Genomic DNA, 20,370 nt, shown 5'->3' on the forward strand with positions numbered 1-20,370 from the left:
GGAAGGCGGAGGTTGCCATGAGCCGAGATGGCGCCATTGCATTCCAGCCTGGGCAACAAGAGGGAAACTGCGTCTCAAAAAAAAAAAAAAAGAAAGAAAGTAATGTCAAAAACGGCAATGACTTTTGCACCAACCTAATAGCTCTGCTGCTGCGTGGACTGGGAGGTAGGGAGAACAAGATTACTGGAAAATAGATGAGGAAATTGTTGAGGGAAGATGGGTCGGCATTTAACCTTAATATAAGAATGTATAAACATCAGAAGATACCAAGAGTAATGATAATGGGAATACGGAGAAAGAAGAAATTGGTTCACCCAAATTAAGATAATCTTCTGTTACTTTTTAGCTGCCTCTCCTATGGAATGCTCACCTAAGTTGAGGTCTGGGAAATGCTAAGAAGTGCTGACCTGTCAGCCACCTAGCTGCTCCTCCGTTTCTTGGTTTGGCCTTCTTAGAATTGCTATGATTTTGACCAAATATATTACAATTCTTTCCATAGTCAGCTTTTTTGTAAGGAGAGTATGATAGTACTGTACATCATGGCTGTACAGTAACTTAATAAAGGGCGTTAGGCTGCTTTGAGGTTCACAGATAAAAAGACATAATAAATTCAAAGTATTACTTTATTTCCTTTAAAGTGCCATTTACCATAATAAAATCCAAACTATGAAGATACAAAAGGATTGTGGTGCCAGTTTCTGAGAAACATGCTATACTTGAGAGTTGCAGTTTTTGCTAAGCGATTGTTTCTTTTGTGGAGTCAGCAAGACTCTTGTTCTTTTAATCACACAAGGCCTGGGAAACAAGCACATGTCCTGGAAAGAAATGCATCTTTCACTGCCATCACCATTATAGTCCACGATACATATTAAACATTTACTCTCTGCTAAGCATTATGGTAGGAGCTGAGACTACAAGAATCTATATAATTGTTCATTTTGAGAAATAACATTTGAGGAGACAGGATATATTTAAGAAAAGAAAGCCCATGATAAATAGCAAATGCTGCAAACAACTGTTAATGAATTTACATCTGAGGAGGTCAATGAAAAAAGCATCAAGCAGGAGGGATCTGCACTGGGCTTTCAGAAAAAAAAATAAACAAGTTGAGAATAAGGTAGATCTTTCAAACTCATAGACCAGTGGTTCTCATATTTCCTAGAAGTTTGTTTAAATTCATATTCCTGGACACTGCCTCCAGAGATTCTGAATCAATACATTGGCACAGGGCCTAGGTACCTGCATATTTGAAATATCTATTGACTGTCACAGAGTTGGCCATAATCTCACAACTCAAAAGTGTGATTAGAAGGACCACTGTGTTGATGTCCTCTGGAAGGTTATTAAGAAATACAAAATTTCAGACCCTACTCCAGCTCTGCTTCATCAGAATACACATTTTAACAAAATTCAATAATGATTTATATTTAAATTTGGTAAGCAGTGTTTTGTATAAGACAATTCTTATTCAGTTCATTTCTGAGAAACACTACCAAATCAACAGAGCTTTCAAGAGATGGAAAAAAAAGAGTCAACTAGCCTTCACTTTTATCAGCAAGATCATAGCAGATGGTAACTGGTTACCAGAAATCTTGCCCAACGGATTAGGTTTATTGTTTGGATGTTGGAGGGTAACCAAGGAGACCCAGAACTCATCAAATCCAACAACAGTGTCTAAGTGTGTTCAGCAGAGGAAGTATAGTAGTTCCTCTAGTCTGGGAAAGCTCACAGCTTTCATTTCTGTTGGAATTTGCCTGCATTTCTTGCTGGCATCCTGCATTTTTATTTATTGAGCCTGGCAACATTAGCTGTGGTTATGAAAAAGAATATCCTTCTTGGTCCCCATATAGTCATACATCACTTAATAACAGGGATATGTTCTGAGAAATGCATCATTAGGTGATTCTGTTGTCTTAACATCATAGAGTATACAAACCTAGATGGTATAGCCCACTATACACCTAGGCTATATGGTATAGCCTATTGCTCCTTGGCTACAAACCTGTACAGTATGTTGCTGTACTGAATACTATAGGGGATTGTAACACAATTGTAAGCATTTGTGTATCTAAACATATCTCAGTATAGAAAAGGTACAATAAAAACATGGTATAAAAGATTAAAAAATGGCACATCTATATAGGGCACTTAACATGAATGGAGCTTGCAGGACTGAAAATAGCTCTGAGTCTATGAGTGAGTGGTCAATGAATGGGAAGGCCTAGAGCACTACTGTACATGACTGTAGCCTTTATAAGCACTGTACACATTAGCCTAGGTTTACACTGGATCAGGATCATCAAGACATTACTCAGTCATAGGAATTTTTCAGCCCCATTATAATGTTATGGGACCACTGTTGTATATGCTTTTCTTTGATTGAAACATCCTTATGCAGCACATGACTGCATTATATTTATTACATATATATAATATGTTACAGATATTATTTATAATGGACCTAATATTTTAGAATCATATATATATATATCTTACCCTCAAGTGATTTAGAAAAATACTACGTGTATGTCTACATGAATATGTATTATATATGTATACATACAAACATATATACTATATAGTTAAATAAATAGCAAAGGACAAAGCAAATGGAAGAAAATGTTAACAGTAGGTAGATCTGGGTAAAGAATATATGGGTGGGCCAAGCATGGTGGCTCACATCTGTAATCCCAGCACTTTGGGAGGCCAACGCGGGTGGATCATGAGATCAGGAGTTCAAGAGCAGCCAGGCCGACATTGTGAAACGCCGTCTCTACTAAAAATACAAAAATTAGCCAGGCATGGTGGCATTCGCCTGTAATCCCAGCTACTCGGGAGGCTGAGGCAGGAGAATTGCTTGAACCTGGGAGGTGGAGGTTGCGGTGAGCCAAGATCTCATCATTACACTCCAGCCTGGGTGACAAGAGTGAAACTGTTGTCTCAAAGAAAAAAAAAAAATATATATATATATATATATATATATATATATATACACACACACACACACACACACACACATATATAGGTATTATTTGCACTATTTTTATTTTCATAACTTTGAATTTTTCTTTTCTTTTCTGAGACTTGGTCCTGTTCTGTTGCCCAGGCTGGAGTGAGGTGGCGGGATCATGGCTCGCTGCAGCCTTGACCTCCTGGGCTCAAATGATCCTTCCACCTCAGCCTCTCAAGTAGCTGGGACCACAGGTGCCTGCCGTCACACCCAGCTAATTTTTAAATTATTTGTAGAGATAAGGTCTTGCCATGTTGCCCAGGCTGGTCTTGTGTTCCTGGCCTTGAGCAATCCCTGCCTCAGCCTTCCAAAGTGCTGAGATTACAGGTATGAGCCACCACATCCAGCCATGAAATTATTTTGAAATAAAAAGTTTAAAAGAAAAACCTCCACTGTATAAGAAATATACTATACATTTGTTTGTTATTAAAAAAAAAAAAATCTAGCCAAGCATGGTGGCTTATGCCTCTAATCCCAGCGTTTTGGGAGGCCGAGGTAGGAGGATCGCTTTAGCCCAGGAGTTTGACACCAGCCTGGGCAACAGGGCAACACCCTATCTCTACAAATGAACAACAACAAAAAAATTTCTTTAATTAGCTGGGCATGGTGGCTCATGCCTGTAGTCCTTGCTACTTGGGAGGGTGAGGCAGGAAAATCCTTTGAGCCCAGGAGTTCTGGGCTGCAGTGAGCCTTGATTGTGCCACTGCACTCCAGCCTGGACAATGGAATGGAACCCTGTCGCTAAGAAGAGAGGGAAAAAATCTAATTAAAAGACTGGAAGTTCTCATTCTCTTAGAGCAGCAAGAATTTGAGTTGTCATTAATATCTGGAAGTTTCCTCCCCAACCAGGTCTTATCTGGTACTTGGAAAACAGGAAGGGTCTGTAGCTTGAGTTCATTAAGGTTTGTGCAGACATCTGCATTGTCCAGAGCTGTAGTGGTCGCTGACACTGGAAGTCTGACAGCTTTCTTCCTGCATACCATTTGTAAGCAATAACCAGGAAACTTGGTTGAGGCTAGGAACCATGAAGCCTCTGTCTAGATTTACCACGTAGCCATCCCTTCTAAAATCTTGCCCATTCTTTGAAATGCTACCATCAGGCAGAGCTTACCTCTCTCTCTCATTACCTTCCTACTTTAAAACTTTAAATCTTGACAAAAATCTATCATTCTGCTCTGTGATTGCTCTGAAAAGAGAAGTATTTTCTTGTTGCTCACAAACATATTTGTTATAAACTCTAGTGAACTCTATTTAAAAAAAAGAGAGAGAGCCAGGAAAGGAAGTATCTTGTAGGCAATTTTCTCTCTCTTACATAAAAACCTCCTCTGAGACAAGGGGATACAACAAGAACAACAAATGAAAGGATGGTTATCTTTGTGAAAGGGAGGATGGATGCAGAACATACCCAAGAATATAGTGAAGCAAGGCAAAGAACTCAAGGTGCAAAATGTAAGAAAGCCTTTGCTCTTAGGTTTGTGAAGTACAGGGTTGGTACCTGAGAGCCAGTGTCTCATTACATTTGTTAACACTTCATTGAGATATAATTTACATACTATACAATTCAACCACTTATTTATTTATTAGTATTATTCATTATAATTTTTTTACTGCTTTTTGCAAAGCAGGGCTAGCTCATAAGCAGTGTGTCCAGAGCCTGCCCAGTTCACCCATTTAAAGTATAAAATTCATAGTTTTTGTTACATTCACAGATACATGCAAACATCACTACAGTCAATTAAAACTTTGGTCACCTCTGAAAGAAACCCCGTGCCCTTTAGCCATCAGCTCCCTATCACCTTATCTCCCCACTCCCAGGCCACCAATCTCCTTTGTATCTCTGTGGATTGCCCTGTTCTGAACATTTCATCTAAATGGAATTATATCATACATAGTCTTTTGTGACTGTTTTTTTTTTTCACTTAATGTTTTCAGGGCTCATCTGTGTTGTAGCATACACTTCATTTGTTTTTACAGCTGAATAATATTCCAGTGTATGCATATACCATATTTGTTGATCCATTCATCCTTTGGTGGACATTTGATTCATCTCTGCTTTTTGATTGTTGTGAATAACGCTTCTATAAATATTCATGTATAATTTTTTGTATAAAATGCTTTTGGCTTGGTACAATGGCTCACACCTGTAATCCCAGCACTTTGGGAGGATGAGACAAGTGGATAACTTGAGATCAGAAGTAAGAGACCAGCCTGGCCAAAATAGTAAAATACCCTGTCTCTACTAAAAATTCAAAAATTAGCCGGATGTGGTGGCACATGCCTGTAATCCCAGCTACTCGGAAGGCTGAAGCAGGCTTCCACCTGGGAGGCTACTCGTGAGGCTGAGAATGGCTTCAACCCAGGAGGTAGAGGTTGCAGTGAGCCAAGATCGCACCACTGCACTCCATCCTGGGCAACAGAGTGAGGGAGACTCCAACTCAAAAAAAAATTTTTTTTCATTTCTTGTCAATATATGCCTAACAATGGATTTGTTAGATCATATGGTGACTCTATATTTAACCATTTGAAGAACTGCCAAATTGTTTTTCAAAGTGACTGTACCATTTTACATTCCCTCCAGCAGTGTACGAGGCTTCCAATTTTTCCACAGATTTACCAATGCTTGTTACCATCTGACGTTTCGATTCTAGCCATTTTAGGAAGTGTGAAGTGATATCTCATTGTGGTTTCATTTGAATTTCCCTGATGACTAAAGACGTTGAGCATCTTTTTATGTGCTTATTGGCTACTGGTATATCTTCCTTTGAGAAGGAAATTAATACATTTTGTCCATTTGTGATTGAGTTATTTGTTCCTTTTTAAAATTATAATATGTAGACAGCATGGCATATTGTAGACAAAGGGAAATTGAATCTGTTGGCGCCAGCTCTTGGTAAGAAACTATGATTTTAAGATGATATTCTATCCTCAGCTATATGCTGGAAATTTTCTAGGATTAGAAGAAAATGACTCATTCTGGACTTCCAACCAGGAAAAAACTCTACATTATTTGGTAAGGTGAGGACTAAAATATATGATTTTCTGTGGATTTTATTGTTAAAAAACACTATGCAAATCATAACTTGGAACAAGTTATACCCATATATACATAGATATGGGTATAGATATAGATAGTATTTATATGCATATGGGTTTTATCTTTACTTTTTCTGCCCACCCTTAGGAATATTAGTGAGGAGTGAAATGGCCAAAAGTACACATCAATCTTGATAGCATTCAGCTGCATGTGACTAAAACAAAACTAAGTGGCTTAACAAAGAGAGGTTCACTTTTCTTTTTTGAGACAGAGTCTCACACTGCCGCCTGGGCTGGAGTGCAATGGCGTGATCTCGGCTCACTGCAACCTCCGTTTCCCGGATTTAAGCGATTCTCCTGCCTCAGCTTCCAGAGTGGCTGGGATTACAGGCGCCCGCCACCACGCCCATATAATTTTTTGTATTTTTAGATCAGGCAGGTCTCAAACTCCTGACCTCGTGATTCGCCCACCTCGGCCTCCCAAAGTACTGGGATTACAGGCATGAGCCACTGCTCCCAGCCTCATTTTCCTTTTCTAAAGCGTAGGTAGTCAAAGACGTCATCAAGCACCCAGCCTCCTTTTTATCGTTCTGCTCTTTCTTCTTTAATATGTGGTCCACACTCTCATCATCAAAAGATGACTGTGCCACCTTCCACATTGTACTTGAATTTTAGGCAGGAAGAAGGGTGAAGGGCAAAAAGTTCCCGCCAGTCAAGTCCCCCTGCCCACCTTGTTAAAATCGGGAAAGAAACAGCTGCTTTCCCATGCTTCGCCCCGCCTCCGCCCCCAGTAGACTTTTTCATACATCTCAGTGGCCAGAACTGCGGCCTAACTACTCCTGGGAAATCAAGTTTTTGGCTGCACATGTTATTGCCTTGAGCAAAACAGAAGTTCTGATGGTTAGAAAAACAGGAATGATGGATATTAGGTAGTAAATAGCAGAGCTGCCATGAGTGGCAATAGGGGGAAAAAATGCAGCTCAAGAGCTGGAATATAAATATACAAATCATATAATGTATATTTAAGAGTTTATCATGGTAACTTCTTAGGAACTATAGCATATATCCCATAAAGTTTCTGAGCCTATCTGCATAATTTATCCAACACTTAGATATTGATCTAGCCTGGTCCTGTTGCAAGCACAGCAGTAGATTTCAGCCTAGCAGTGGAAGCCCTGATCAATTACCTTCCCTAGAGTTGAAAGTCTTTGAGGTGCATTCTCAAGGCTGTCACAGCATCCAGAACTACATATTCTCCTTTCTTCCTACATTTACGGCTGTTCCTTTCTATTTTCATTGCTGACTTTTCTTCTATCAGCCTCTTATTTAAATGTTTTTTTTTTAAGTTCTTTCTGAAGCCCTTAACTTAATCTTCACTTTTATCCTTTGTAATTTATTATAGCGTGGCTTCAATTATGAATTAATTAATGATGTTTCTCAAACCATGACACCACTTTGTCTTCTGACCTCCCAACCCTATCACTTAGATATCTAATAGACAAGTAGTACGTATTCTTTTTAAAATTCTTTTCATTTTATTTTTAAATTTTTATTTATTTAAATAAAAATTTATTTATTTATTTAAAGACTGGGTTATGAGACTGGCCAAATTTTGTATTTTGATAGAGATGGGATTTCACTGTTTCCCAGGCTGGTCTCAAACTCCTGGGCTCAAGCAATCTGCCTGCCTCGGCCTCCCAAAGTGCTATGATTACAGGTATGAGCCACCACACTCAGCCAGTATTAGGTATTCTGCCTCCATTATTCTAATACTACCATTTTAACACCTCTATTTCAATGCTAAGGACATGCTAAGTATAAACAGTTTCATCAGAATTAGGTCAATATTGATGATGAAGAAAATACAGAGTAAATATCAAATTATTTAATATCATGATAAATTTTTTGTCTTAAACTAATTTCTTCAAATTTCCCCTTTTATTTTTTAACAATTATATTTGGAATAAGTTCCTTTCTCTTTACACTTTATAACACACATTTGATTCATTGATCATATTTTGTTCATATCAAATGGACAAGAACTCCATTCGGCATCCTGCCATTGTGTACTTTCTTTTGTGGTCGTTATTTTCACAGAATCTAATTTTTTTCTGTAGTGGTTTTCCATTTTTTTTTGTTTTGTTTTTGAGAAACAAATAAGTTACAAAGAAAAAATAGAGAGATAGAAAACTGTAGATCAAAAGAGACTTAAGAAACATGTTAGCCAAATGCAATCTGTGGATCTTGTTTGTTCTTGATTGGAACAAATCTACTATCAAAGAAAATTATGAGACAATCTGGGAAATTTGAACACTGACAGAATTTTTAAGGATATTAATGAGTTATTAATTTTTCTGTATGATCATGGTATTTAATTATATTTGTAAAAGAGTCCTTATCTTTTACAAAGACTTGCTGAAGTATTTCCTAATGAGATAATATGAGGTCTTGGATTCACTTCAAAATATTCTGGAGGTAGGAAAAGTAGGTGTGCGTATAGGTAAAACAAAACGACCTTGAGTTAGTAATTGTTGAAGCTAAGTGATAGGTACATGGAACTTCATAATACTAGTTTCTATACTTTTGAATATTTTGAATTTTTCCATAATAAAAAGTGAGATATGTAAATAAATCCTGTGAAGCAGATTTGTTTCTCTAAAAATTACATTTTTTTACATATATATATTTTTTGCTGCGTGATTTTATTACTATAAATATACAGTAAAAACAAACGGACCCATCTGAGCACATCTAATGGCAGCAGGTATGAGTCCCAGCAGGCCATTCTGCAGCCCGAACTTCACGCAGAGCCCTGGCACCAGGACTGACAGCCAGAGGCTGGGGCCTTGGCAGAGCGGTAGGAGAGGTGGGGTTGTGGGGAGGTGCGTTGGGGAGAGGCGCGTGGGGAGATGCCCGGGCCGAGTGCACACACACGTGGGAGCATATGCATATGTGTATGTGTATGCGTACGCATGTGCGTGGGAGCATGTGTGTATGCGTGTGTGTGCAAATGTGCCTGAGCATGTGTGCGTGAACGTGGGAGCATGTGTATGTGTGAGCATGTGTGTGTATGAGCATGTGCAAGTGACTGTGCATAAGCATGTGTGCGTGAACGTGAGAGCATGTGTGTGCATGTGCACGAGGGCAGGAGGGGGGCTGGCCTGTGTGCGCAGGGAGCTGGGTGTGGGGACCACTGCTGGGTCTCCCCTGAGCGCCCAGGAAGCAGAGCTTGTGCTCGGAGCCACCTGAGCCTCAGGGAGGGCAGTGAGCTGCCCCACAGCCCTCTGATCCCCAGGCCCGGCTGCAGGGCAACCTCCCCGCCCAGGCCAGAAGACCCGCACATTTCTGACCTGTCCCCTGCAGAATGAGCTGGGCCTGCTAGGAGGGTTGCTCAGAGTTCCAATGCCAGGAAGAACTGCCCGTGCGCGGAAAGCTGGAGGGAGGAGCGAGGACTTCACCTGGGAAGACGGAGAAAGGCTTTGAGGAGATGTGGTATGGTGTGTTTCTGTGGGCACTGGTGTCTTCTCTCTTCTTTCATGTCCCCGTTGGATTACTGGCCCTCTTCACCCTCAGACATCACAAATATGGTGCAGCTATTGCTGGAGTTTACCGAGCAGCAGGAAAGGAAATGATACCATTTGAAGCCCTCACTTTTGGCACTGGACAGACGTCTTGCGTCGTGGTGGTCTCCTTTTTACGGATTTTAGCTACTCTATAGCATACATCCTTATGCCTAGATGTTGAACCTAAACTTTATGGAATCCTCCAAAAGAATACATTAGGGAGTGTAGAGTTTTCTTAGTTCTTCAAATGAAGCAACTTGGGTGAACGGGAAAGTGAAGGACAACATCTTAACCTTTTCTTTAGTTCGAAGTTCATAGAATTGAAGACTTTTGTGGACTCCCATTGTTCTCAACCAAAACAAAACAAGTCTCCTGGCTTTCTTTTTTGAAGATACTTAATTTAAGCAGTTTTCACATGTACCTTTACCCAAGTCAAGTCAACTGTGTCTCTGGGGTGGTATCCCTTGCACTGAAGTTTACAATATTCTGTGAGATGTTGCATATTTTTAAAAACTATGGAAGATACTGGTTTATTTCAAATGGGCAGAGTATGTTGTATTAAAATCTTAGTTTATCTAAAAAAAATGGCAATTTTAGCCATCAGTTTTATTTAGTTATCAGTTCTATTTAGACAGAGAGAGACCTTGTCTCAAACTAAGTAAATAAAATTTTTATTTATTTTGAGACAAGATCTCACTGTGTCTCCCAGGCTGGAGTACAATGGTGTGATCCGAGCTCACTGCAACCTCCACCTCCTGGGTTCAAGCAATTCTCCTGTCTCAGCCTCCTGAGTAGATGGGATTACAGGCATGCACCACCACACCTGGCTAATTTTTGTATTTTTAGTAGAGACGGGGTTTCACCATGTTGGTAACGCTGGTTTAAACTTCTGACCTCAAGTGATCGATCCACCTGCTTCAGCCTCCCAAAGTGTTGGGATTACTGGTGTGAACCACTGCACCCAGCCTTATTTGGTGTTATTTCTATTAGTAATGTTTCTTACAAATTGGATAGAAAACTGATCATTTGTATTCATTTCTTAGCTGTCCATTAAAAACTTGTCAGAAGTTTTGTTTGGATGTTTCAGCTGCAAGTTACAACAAACTTTAACTCAGCTGGTTTCAACTATAGGGGAATGCACCACTTCCCATAACAAAAAGTTCTACATTGGAACCACCACTCCAGGATTGATTCATTCAATGGCTTGGAACTCTGCCATCCTCAGGATCCAGTGATGTCCTGATGTCCAAGGACTGAAAAGGATTGTGTGTCTCTATTTATTAGCTTGAGAAACCTTTCCAGAGTTCCTTGGATGCTTTCTACTCACATCTGTTTCCCGAAATTAGGTACATGCCTAATTAATCCCTGGCAAGGTGAATGAGTGCCTTAGATCAGTCCCAATTCCCTTCTGTAGGCTTGGAGTTAGAGAGACTTAGCAGGAAAATGGAACTTATTCAAAGGTAGAGCTCTGCCAGCATGGGAAAAGGGAGAAGTGCCTACAATAGGAGAAACAACAAAAAGAGAGGTGGAGACAACAGATGCTGGAGACGATGCGGAGAAAAAGGAACACTTTTACACTGTTGGTGGGAGTGTAAATTAGTTCAACCATTATGGAAGACAGTGTGACAATTCCTCAAGGATATAGAAATAGAAATTCCATTTGACCCAGCAATCCCATTACTTGGTATATACCCAAAGGATTATAAATCGTTCTATCATAAAGACACATGCACATGCATGTTCATTGCAATGCTGTTTATGATAGCAAAGACCTGGAACCAACCCAAATGCCCATCAATGATAGACTGGACAAAAAAAATGTGGCACATATACACCATGGAATACTATGCAGCCATAAAAAATGATGAGTTCGTGTCCTTTGTAGGGACATGGATTAATCTAGAAACCATCATTCTCAGCAAACTGACACAAGAACAGAAAACCAGGTACCACATGTTTTCACTCATAGGCAGGTGATGAACAATGAGAACACTTGGGTACAGGGAAGGGAACAACACTCGTAGGGCTAGGATGGGGGCTGGTGAGGAGGGGAGGCTGGGGAGGGATAACACCGGGAGAAATGCCTGATGCCTGATGTAGGCAAAGGGGGCTGGTGGGGGATGGAGACAGCAAACCACCATGGCATGTATGTACCTATGCAACAATCCTGCAGGATGCAGGATGTGCTCATGTACCCCAGAGCCCAAATACAATTAAAAATAAATAAGTAAATAAAAAGAAATAAGAAAAAGAGAGAGAGAGATAGGTGGAGAGAAGCATGCCAAATAAAGAGAGAGAGGCCATACTATCCTAAGCTCCTGAATGCACTGTGACATCCAGACATCCTGAGGAAGACAAGAACACATCATACGGCACCCACAGGAGCCTCAAGAGACTGGAGTTAATAAAGAGATGAACAGGGACTCAATTCTTATATTTGAGTGCATGGACTTTTACATTAGAGGCAATAATAATCTGGTCTCATGAGTACTTTTTCAAATAATTGGTATAAAATCTGTCCCAAGAGTATAGTCCATTCTCTGTACAATATTTGCTCATTGAACAGTTGGAGAAATTGTTTCTGTTTGATCTTAATCATGACAAAGTAAGCAAGGATGGATCTCTATGGACAACCTGCTTTTATGTAGAGCAGTCTTCTTATGAAGAAATAGGGACTGAGTGTGGTGGCTCATACCTGCAATCCCAGCATGTTGAGATGTCAAGGCAGGCGGATCACTTGAGCCCAGAAGTTTGAGACCAGCCTGGGCAACATAGGGAGACCTTGTCTCTAGAAAACATTAAAAAATTTGATGGGCATGGTGGCATGCACTTGTGGTCTCAGCTACTCGGAAGACTGAGGGGGAGGACTGGTTGAACTCAGGAGGCTGAGGCTACAGTGAGCTGTGATCATGCCACTGCATTCCAGCCTGGGCAACAAAGTGAGACCTTATTTCAAAAGAAGAAAGAGAGAGAGAGAGAGAGAGAGAGAGAGAGAGAGGAAGGAAGGAAAGGAAGGAAGGAAGAAAGTAAGGATAATTATTTGTCTGAAGTGATTAGAATTTGATTAAATTATTTTGTGAGTCACTTTTGAAGTTTTTTTCAATAAAGTCTTTAAAAACTTGAGGTAATTAAAGTAGGCAACCTTAAAGGCTGCCAAGAAGCCTCTTTAAAACAAGTTGAGCCGGTTTTTCTCTTCCTTTTTAAACTAAGCATGTTAAATTTAAACCGTTAAAACTAACCACAAAGATTGTTGCTTGTTTATTACATGTTTTCAAGATGAAAAGAAACGTGGTCTCAGCCAGTTACCTGGGGATAATCCAAGTTTGCATCTAGCCTTGCTATATAGTTCTTTAGTTTTGTACCTGTCTTTTGGTTACTATGACAACTGGAGAGGTCATAGGGGAAAAACGATGTTTTGACTGCTGGACTGAGGGCAGGAGGAAAGCAGAAGGAAGATTTGGGATGGGCTTAGAAACATGAAGTGGCTGAGTAGATTCAGGTCGGGGAACAATGAGAGCCAGGGGCTACGTGGATGTCTCTATGCTGAGCATTTCATGCTAGCTGTAGAGAAGACAGGCTTGATGCTAAGAAATAGATCACAATGCAGAGTACATGAGTAAGGATGGAGAACCCAAAGACCAGTGGGGCAGAAAAGTTTTGTGTAGATACAAAGGTTTTGTGTTCCCCACTCCCACCCACTACAGATTCTGTGCCACTGTCTACAGAGTATGAGTGCTGGATCCATCCAGTCCATCAGCTGGGCATGGACTGGTGACAAGCCCATATGTTCACTGGCCACACTCGCTATTGTTGGGGAGTCTTGAGCAGAAGAACACAACCACTTAAGCAGGTGGCCTTGATAGGTCCAGTCTGAAGTGTAGAAGCTAGCAGACTTCGCAGCTCATGGAGCAGCCAAGAGGTATTGGGGTACACAGTCTCCTATGGTAACCCTGGGAATAGGTACCGACAATTGGCAAGTTGAAACTAACTTAGAAAAGGGCTACTGCCCAAGTTGGAACTGGCCTAATTTGGAACATGCCAGTAGTGACTGGTCCTTACACAGGATGCCCTTCTAAGGAGTCCATTCTGTCCAGTTCTGCTCTGGAACAGCCACATTCTGCCTTGGGATCTGGCTGCCAGCCACAAGCAGAATTTTAGAACTGATTCTGGTTTCTACCCATCACAGATGCAAAACCACTCCCTCTTTTTTTTTTTTTTTTTTTTTTTTTTTTAAATTTTAAAAAATTTTTTTTTTTTTTTAATATTTTTTTTTTTTTTTTTTTTTTTGTTGTAATACTGACTTGAAGTAGGGGTAGAGCAAAGTACTTGCCCCCTAAATAAAAATTAGAAAATTTTACTGCTTAAACTTGATGACTCATTTGACCCTCAGGAACTGTTTCCTAATGAATCACTGACTTGAATTATGTCATTTTTTTTTTATTCTGTCTGTCCTTTTGTGTTAGTTTCCTGGCCTGATGTTGGTGAAAGGGAGTTTGGTGATGTGTAACCTTTAAAAAGTGCATTTATTACACATTTCCCAGCACCATGTAATTTGAGCATTGTGATGCTAGCTTTTTATTACGTCTCTTTTGTGCTTATTTTCAGTTTTTTTTTATTCCTGAATGTTCTGCAATCTCTCTTTACTAAATGGTTGAATTATAAGTATACACACAAAAAGGTGGCTTTTATGACTTGCTAAGATAAGGATATGTTCTGGATTTATAATGATAGCATTGGGGGAGAATATTTTCTTTCAAAAAGACTAAATTGGTTCTACTTCAAAAGAGTTTCAGTTAATTAAATGTAGGACTGTGAAAAGCCTAAAGGGTAGCTCTTTGATCCTGTAGTACTTTTATTTAGTTATTAATTAGATATATTTTCTTGTGCTCTTGACCTTACCTGTTAATACCTAGTTTTTAAATAGTCAAACAAAAATGGATGTGCACATTGGGCTGCCTTTATTGTTTCATTGTTTCTTTTGGCTACATTATGGCCCATTTAAAGTAATTTCATATTTGCTGACACAGTATTGATAATTCACATTTGTTGCACAGTTCATATGCAAATATTTTACATCTTAGAGTAGCAACCTGGTCATCTGTTCTCCTACCCCCTCCCCTGCAAACTATCTCCTTTCTCTCATAACAGCTCTACTGCTTACATATGCCACATGTTGTCTTTGACAGAAATTCATTCATTTGCTTCCCAAACATCTGTTATGTCCAAGGCACAATTGAATATATTGAAAGAAACATAAAAAAAAAACACTACATGATATAATGTTTTATCATTAAAATTTTTTTAATAGATAGGGTTTTGCTCTGTTGCCCAGCTGGAGTGCAATGGTGCTATCCTAGCTCACTGCAGCCTTGGACTCCTCAGCTCAAGGGATCCTCCCACTTTAGCCTCCAAAGTCCTGGAATTACAGGCACGAGCCACTGTGCCCAGCCTTAAAGAATTTTTTTTTTTTAACAATGCGGGGTACGTGGGGAGTAGTCAGAGTGGAGGTAGGATTCATTTGAGATGAATCTTCAAGTAGATGGGCAGGATATTGCCAAAAAATTGAGAGGGAGGAGATTCTGTATATGGAGATGTGATATAGGTAAAGTTTATCCTTGTTTCTCCCATCTTGTCCTCTCTTCATTCAAAGCTTATTCCTACCACATCTCCTTATTCCCTACTGAATAAATATAAGTTTCATAAGGGTAGAGGTCTTTATGTTATTCACTGCTGCATATTCAGCACCAATAATGCCTGGCACATGGTTGATGCTTAAGTGTTATGAGTTGTTGAATTAATAAACATGTGAATGAAACGATAATTACCTGTAATTATCTACCCTTCTGAAATGTCAATTAGCTTATTATTTCCCCTCAAACTTTGGCCAATACAATTTACTAAAAATTTTTTAATTTTTTAAATTTTAATTTATATTTTTAAAACTGTAGGTGACATTGTACATTATATATTTTGCAGCCATGCCTTTAGTTTTTTATTGTTATTAACTTTCTGTTCATGTCTTTTCCCATTTTTAAGTTGGTAATTTGTCTCATTGATTCATAAGTCCTCTTTATATGTTAACAAAATCAACTTTTGTCTGTCTTACGTATAGCAAACATTATTTCCAGTTTGTTATTTATATTTTGACTTTATTTATTGTATTATTTACTGTGTGTTATTTTTAATTTTTATGAAGTCATCTATATAAATATTTTGTTTTTTGAATTTCTCCTTGATTATTTAAGAAAAAATTTCCCATGGTGTCTCCTAGCTTTAATTAGTTTGCTTTTTTACTTACATATATCTTAGATCTGTTTGACAGAGAATATTTATTAAATGATCCATCTTTGGTCACTAATTTAAAATGTCATTTTATCAGATACTCAATTTTGGATCCATAACTGGTCTTTCTTTTCTATTCATGTATCTGAAACAACATACTTAGAATACTATAGCTTTATTATATACCGTTTTTGTGGGGTGGTTTATATATAGTTCTATACAATTTAATCTCGTGTATAGATTTGTGTAACCTCCACCATGATCAAGATACAGAACTGTTTTTTCACCACAAAGGAAATTCTTAGTGCTGCCCCTCTATAGGCACACCTTCACCCTGTCATGTTCTGACAACTACTAATTTGTTCTCCATAGCTATAGTTTTGTCACTTTGAGGATGTTATTAAATGGAGCCATACAATGAATAGTCTTTTGAAATTGGCTTTCTTCAATAAGCATAATGCCCTTGATGTCTGTCTAGGCTGTTGTGTGTATCACAAGTTTTTTCCTTTGTATTTCTGAGTAGTGGTTCACAGAATGGATATGCTGGAGTTTATCCATTCACCACCTGAAAGACATTCGGGTTATTTTCAGGTTTTTGTTATTACAAACAAAGCTTCTACAAGCATTCCTTGAGGAATGTTGTTTTCTCTAAGTACAAAGTATTGGATTAAATATAATCCTTTGTTTATGATACATTTTCATTAGTGAGCCATTGCACACCCATCTTACTCATTTATTTTCATTTATCTGTACTAATAAATGAACACCTATGAACCCACCACCTAAGCCAAGAACAAATAACACATCTTTTTTTGTTTGTTCTCCATCCCTATTCCATCACTTTGCCTTTCCTTCAAGGACACCTACCCTCTTGAATTGTGTTTTTATCATTCCTTTTGGGGATGGGGTGTTTTTTAAATCGTTGTTAGCTGTACAAAAAGATTTTAATAATCTGTATTCCCTTTTGGGATTTGCTTTGCTACTAAAGTTTTGTTGCTTGTGACTTAATTTTCTTCCTGTATAATATTCCACTGTATGAACATAGTAAGAAAATTTAGGTTGTTTTTAGTTTTTGCAATATGATTAGTGCTGTTCTGAACATTCTTTTAGTGTTTCCAGGTACACATATGCTAAGCTTTCTTTGGTTGTATCTAGAAGTGGAATTGCTAGATCAGAGAGGATGCAAATATTCAATTTCATGAAATAATACCACACAATTTAACAAAGTTTAAATTGTTCCAATTTATACTGCCTCAGCAATGTGTCAGAGCATCCTTTGATCCATATTTTCTTTATTGCTTGGTTTCATCAGACATCTTACTTTTTGCCAATTGAAAAGGCAAAAAAATGGCATATCACTGCAATTTCATTTTGTATTTATCCAATTTTCAGTGAGGTTTATTGTATTTTCATATGTTTGTTAGCTTTATATGTTTCTTCTGTAAAATGTTTGATCATATCTACTGTACCTTCCACTATTGTACTATTTCTTTATCAATTGGTAGGAGTTGTTTATACATCCTCGATATTTGCTGGATCTTTCAGTTTGTTGCTTGTCTTTTCACTTTCTCTAAGGTGCAACCTTGGTTCTTAACCTCAGAACATACACAATTTGTTTAACCACTTCCCTAGAGATGGACATTTTTACTGTTTCCAATATTTTACCGTTATAACAATGGTACCTTGGATATTCTTGTATCTATATTTTTTGGAACATCTGAGAGTATTTACAGGAAAAATCCCTAGAAATAGAGTTAATGCTGATTCGGGTATGTGCATTTTAAGTTTTGACAGATACTGTCAAACTGCTCTCCCTGAGAGCTGTACTTATATTTGCTACCAACTATGAGAGTGACTTTTACCCTATATTCTTTTATTTTTTCTTTTTCTTTCTTTGTTTTTGTTTGTTTGTTTGTTTGTTTGTTTGTTTTGAGACAAGTCTTACTCTGTCACCCAGGCTGAAGTGCAGTGGTGCAAACTCAGCTCACTGCAACCTCCACCGCTGCTCTGTCTCTGCAGCTAGAGTGCAGTGATGCCATTTCAGCTCACTGCAACTTCCATCTCCCAGGTTGAAGCAATTTTGTGCCTCAGCCTCCTGAGCAGCTGGGATTACAGGTGTGCACCCCCACACCCAGCTAATTTTTGTATTTTTTGTAGAGATGAGGTTTCACTGTGTCAGCCAGGCTGCTCTCGAATTCCTGGCCTCAAGTAACCTACCTTCCTCGGCCTCCCAAAGTGCTGGGATTACAGGCATGAGCCACTGCACCTGGCTGCAAACACTCAGCAACAAAAAATTACAAGGCATGCAAAGGTAAATCAAAGAGTGGCCCATTTAAATAAACAAAATAATTTGATAGAAACTGTTCCTGAAGAAGCCCAGACATTGGACTTAGTAGACAGACTTAAAATCAACTGTCTTAAATATGCTCAAAGAACTAAAGGAAACCATGGACAAAGAATGAAAGGAAGCCAGGAAAACAATGTATGAACAAAATAAGAAGAGCAATAAAAGAAAAGAGTTGTAAAAAGGAAGCAAATGGAAATTTTAGAGCTGAAAAGTATAATAACTGAGGGTAAAACTTATTAGAGGGGTTCAACAGCAGATTTGAGCAGGTAGAAGAATCAGTGAATTTAAGAGGACAATTAAAATTATCCTATATGAGTAGCAGAAAAAAATTAACCTCAACTTATCCAGTCCTTTATCGATAGACACTTACATTATTTCCAGCTTTTCCCTAATAATAAACTATGTTACATTGAACTTCCTTGTGCACCTTGGTCATATATGCAAGAGTTGCCTTAGGATAATGGTCCTTAATCTTGGCAGCATATTAGACATTAAAATTTAAACACCTGATTCACACTCCCAACAGATTCTGGTTTAATTGGTCTGAAATAGAATCCGGAATTTTTGTTTTTTGGTTTTTTTTTTGAGACAGGATCTTGCTCTGTTGCCCAGACTAGAGTGGAATGGTGGGATCATAGCTCACTGTAGCCTCCAACTCCTAGGTTCAAACAAAATATTCTTGCCTCAGTCTCCCAAGTAGCTGGGATTACACATAAGTGTCACTACACCTGGCTATCAGCATGTTGTAAAAAATTTCTTTTCAGGCATCTGAGAACCACTCAATTGGGTAAATATGTGCATGTGGGATGATAGGGTCACAGGATAGGCACTTTGTCTTCACTTTGCTAATATTGATAAATTGCCTTTCTAAATAGTTGTATCAATATACATTTCCAATGACAAATCAGAGTTCCCATTTCCCCACATTCTCAGCAACACTTTGTGTTTTTATTATTTGCTAATTTGGATGGGTGCAGACTTGTATGTCACTTTGTTTTAATTTGTATTTTCCTGATTTTTAATTATGTTGAACATTTTTTCATATATTTATTGGTCTTTGGCGTTCCCTCTTCCATGAATTGCCTTTAAAAAAAATCTCTTATCTATCTCACAATTGTCATTTATCTTTTTCTTATTGATTTGAAGAAATTCTTTATGTATTCTGGATATAATCTTTATTGCTTTGTTGGTGACAAATATCTTTTCCCAAGTTATTTATTTATTATTTTTATTTTATTTTATTTTATTTATTAGACAAGTCTTGCTCTGTTGCCCAGGCTGGAGTGCAGTGGTGGGATCTCGGCTCACTGCAACCTCCAACCTCCAACCTCCTTTAAGTAGAAATGGGGATTTCACCATGTTGGTCAGGCTGGTTTCAAACTCCTTACCTCATGATCCACCCACCTCGGCCTCCCAAAGTGCTGGGATTCCAGGCATGAGCTACTGCACTTGGCTTTTTTTTTTTTTTTTTAATACTTTAAGTTTTGGGTTACATGTGCATCTTTTCCCAATTTATGACTTGTCTTTTCGCTTAGTGCTTGTATCATATGGAAGATTTCAGTTTAATATAATCAGATTTAGCAATCTTTTCCTTTTGGTTTGTGCCCTGTGTGTTGTTTTTTTTTTTTAAATACTCCTAATGTCATAAAGACATTTTTAATATTTTTGTGATAGAATATTATAATAGTGACTCCAATGAATCACAGCATCCTATATGCACGTTCTTATGTAGTTCCCTACCATATTGACTCTGGACTTGGCTGAATAAACTCTATGACCTGCTCTGGCCAAACCAACATTGATGTAAATTGATGTAAGCAGAGATTTGAAAAGTGCTTGTGCACTGAAACTTGCATCTTCCATCACAGCCACCTTCAGGCTTGCCTGCTGGATATGATGGCCTAGTGAATGGCCAGCACCAGCTGCTAGACATGTGAGTGAGGCTATCGTAGACCTCCCTGGTCAAGCTGATCCTCCCAGCATGGTGAAAATACTATAAGCAGGACCCAGCTGAAATTTCTGACTACAGAATTGAGAGCAAATAAAATGGTTGTTTTAGCCACTAAGTTTTGGGGTTGTTATAGACCAATAGTTAAACAATAAAATTTTCTTTCTTTTCTTTTTTTTTTTTTTTA

General features: G+C 38.5%; 1 protein-coding gene across 1 annotated transcript; it reads left to right on the forward strand.

Annotated features, from left to right (window-relative positions):
* The first annotated feature begins 9,399 nt into the window (after positions 1-9,399).
* On the forward strand, positions 9,400-10,328 carry LOC108307572 (transmembrane protein 170A-like). The gene has a single exon (XM_017532981.2). It carries the CDS (start codon positions 9,531-9,533, stop codon positions 9,759-9,761), a length of 231 nt encoding a protein of 76 aa, XP_017388470.1. The 5' UTR covers positions 9,400-9,530; the 3' UTR covers positions 9,762-10,328.
* The last annotated feature ends 10,042 nt before the right edge of the window (positions 10,329-20,370 follow it).

This window comes from Cebus imitator, unplaced genomic scaffold (genome assembly GCF_001604975.1).
Source record: "Cebus imitator isolate Cc_AM_T3 unplaced genomic scaffold, Cebus_imitator-1.0 Scaffold79, whole genome shotgun sequence".
In the NCBI taxonomy this organism is placed as follows: domain Eukaryota; kingdom Metazoa; phylum Chordata; class Mammalia; order Primates; family Cebidae; genus Cebus; species Cebus imitator.

Coding starts and splice junctions, on each gene's coding strand:
- LOC108307572 (XM_017532981.2), top strand. CDS start 9,531: ATGTGGTATGGTGTGTTTCTGTGGGCACTGGTGTCTTCTCTCTTCTTT.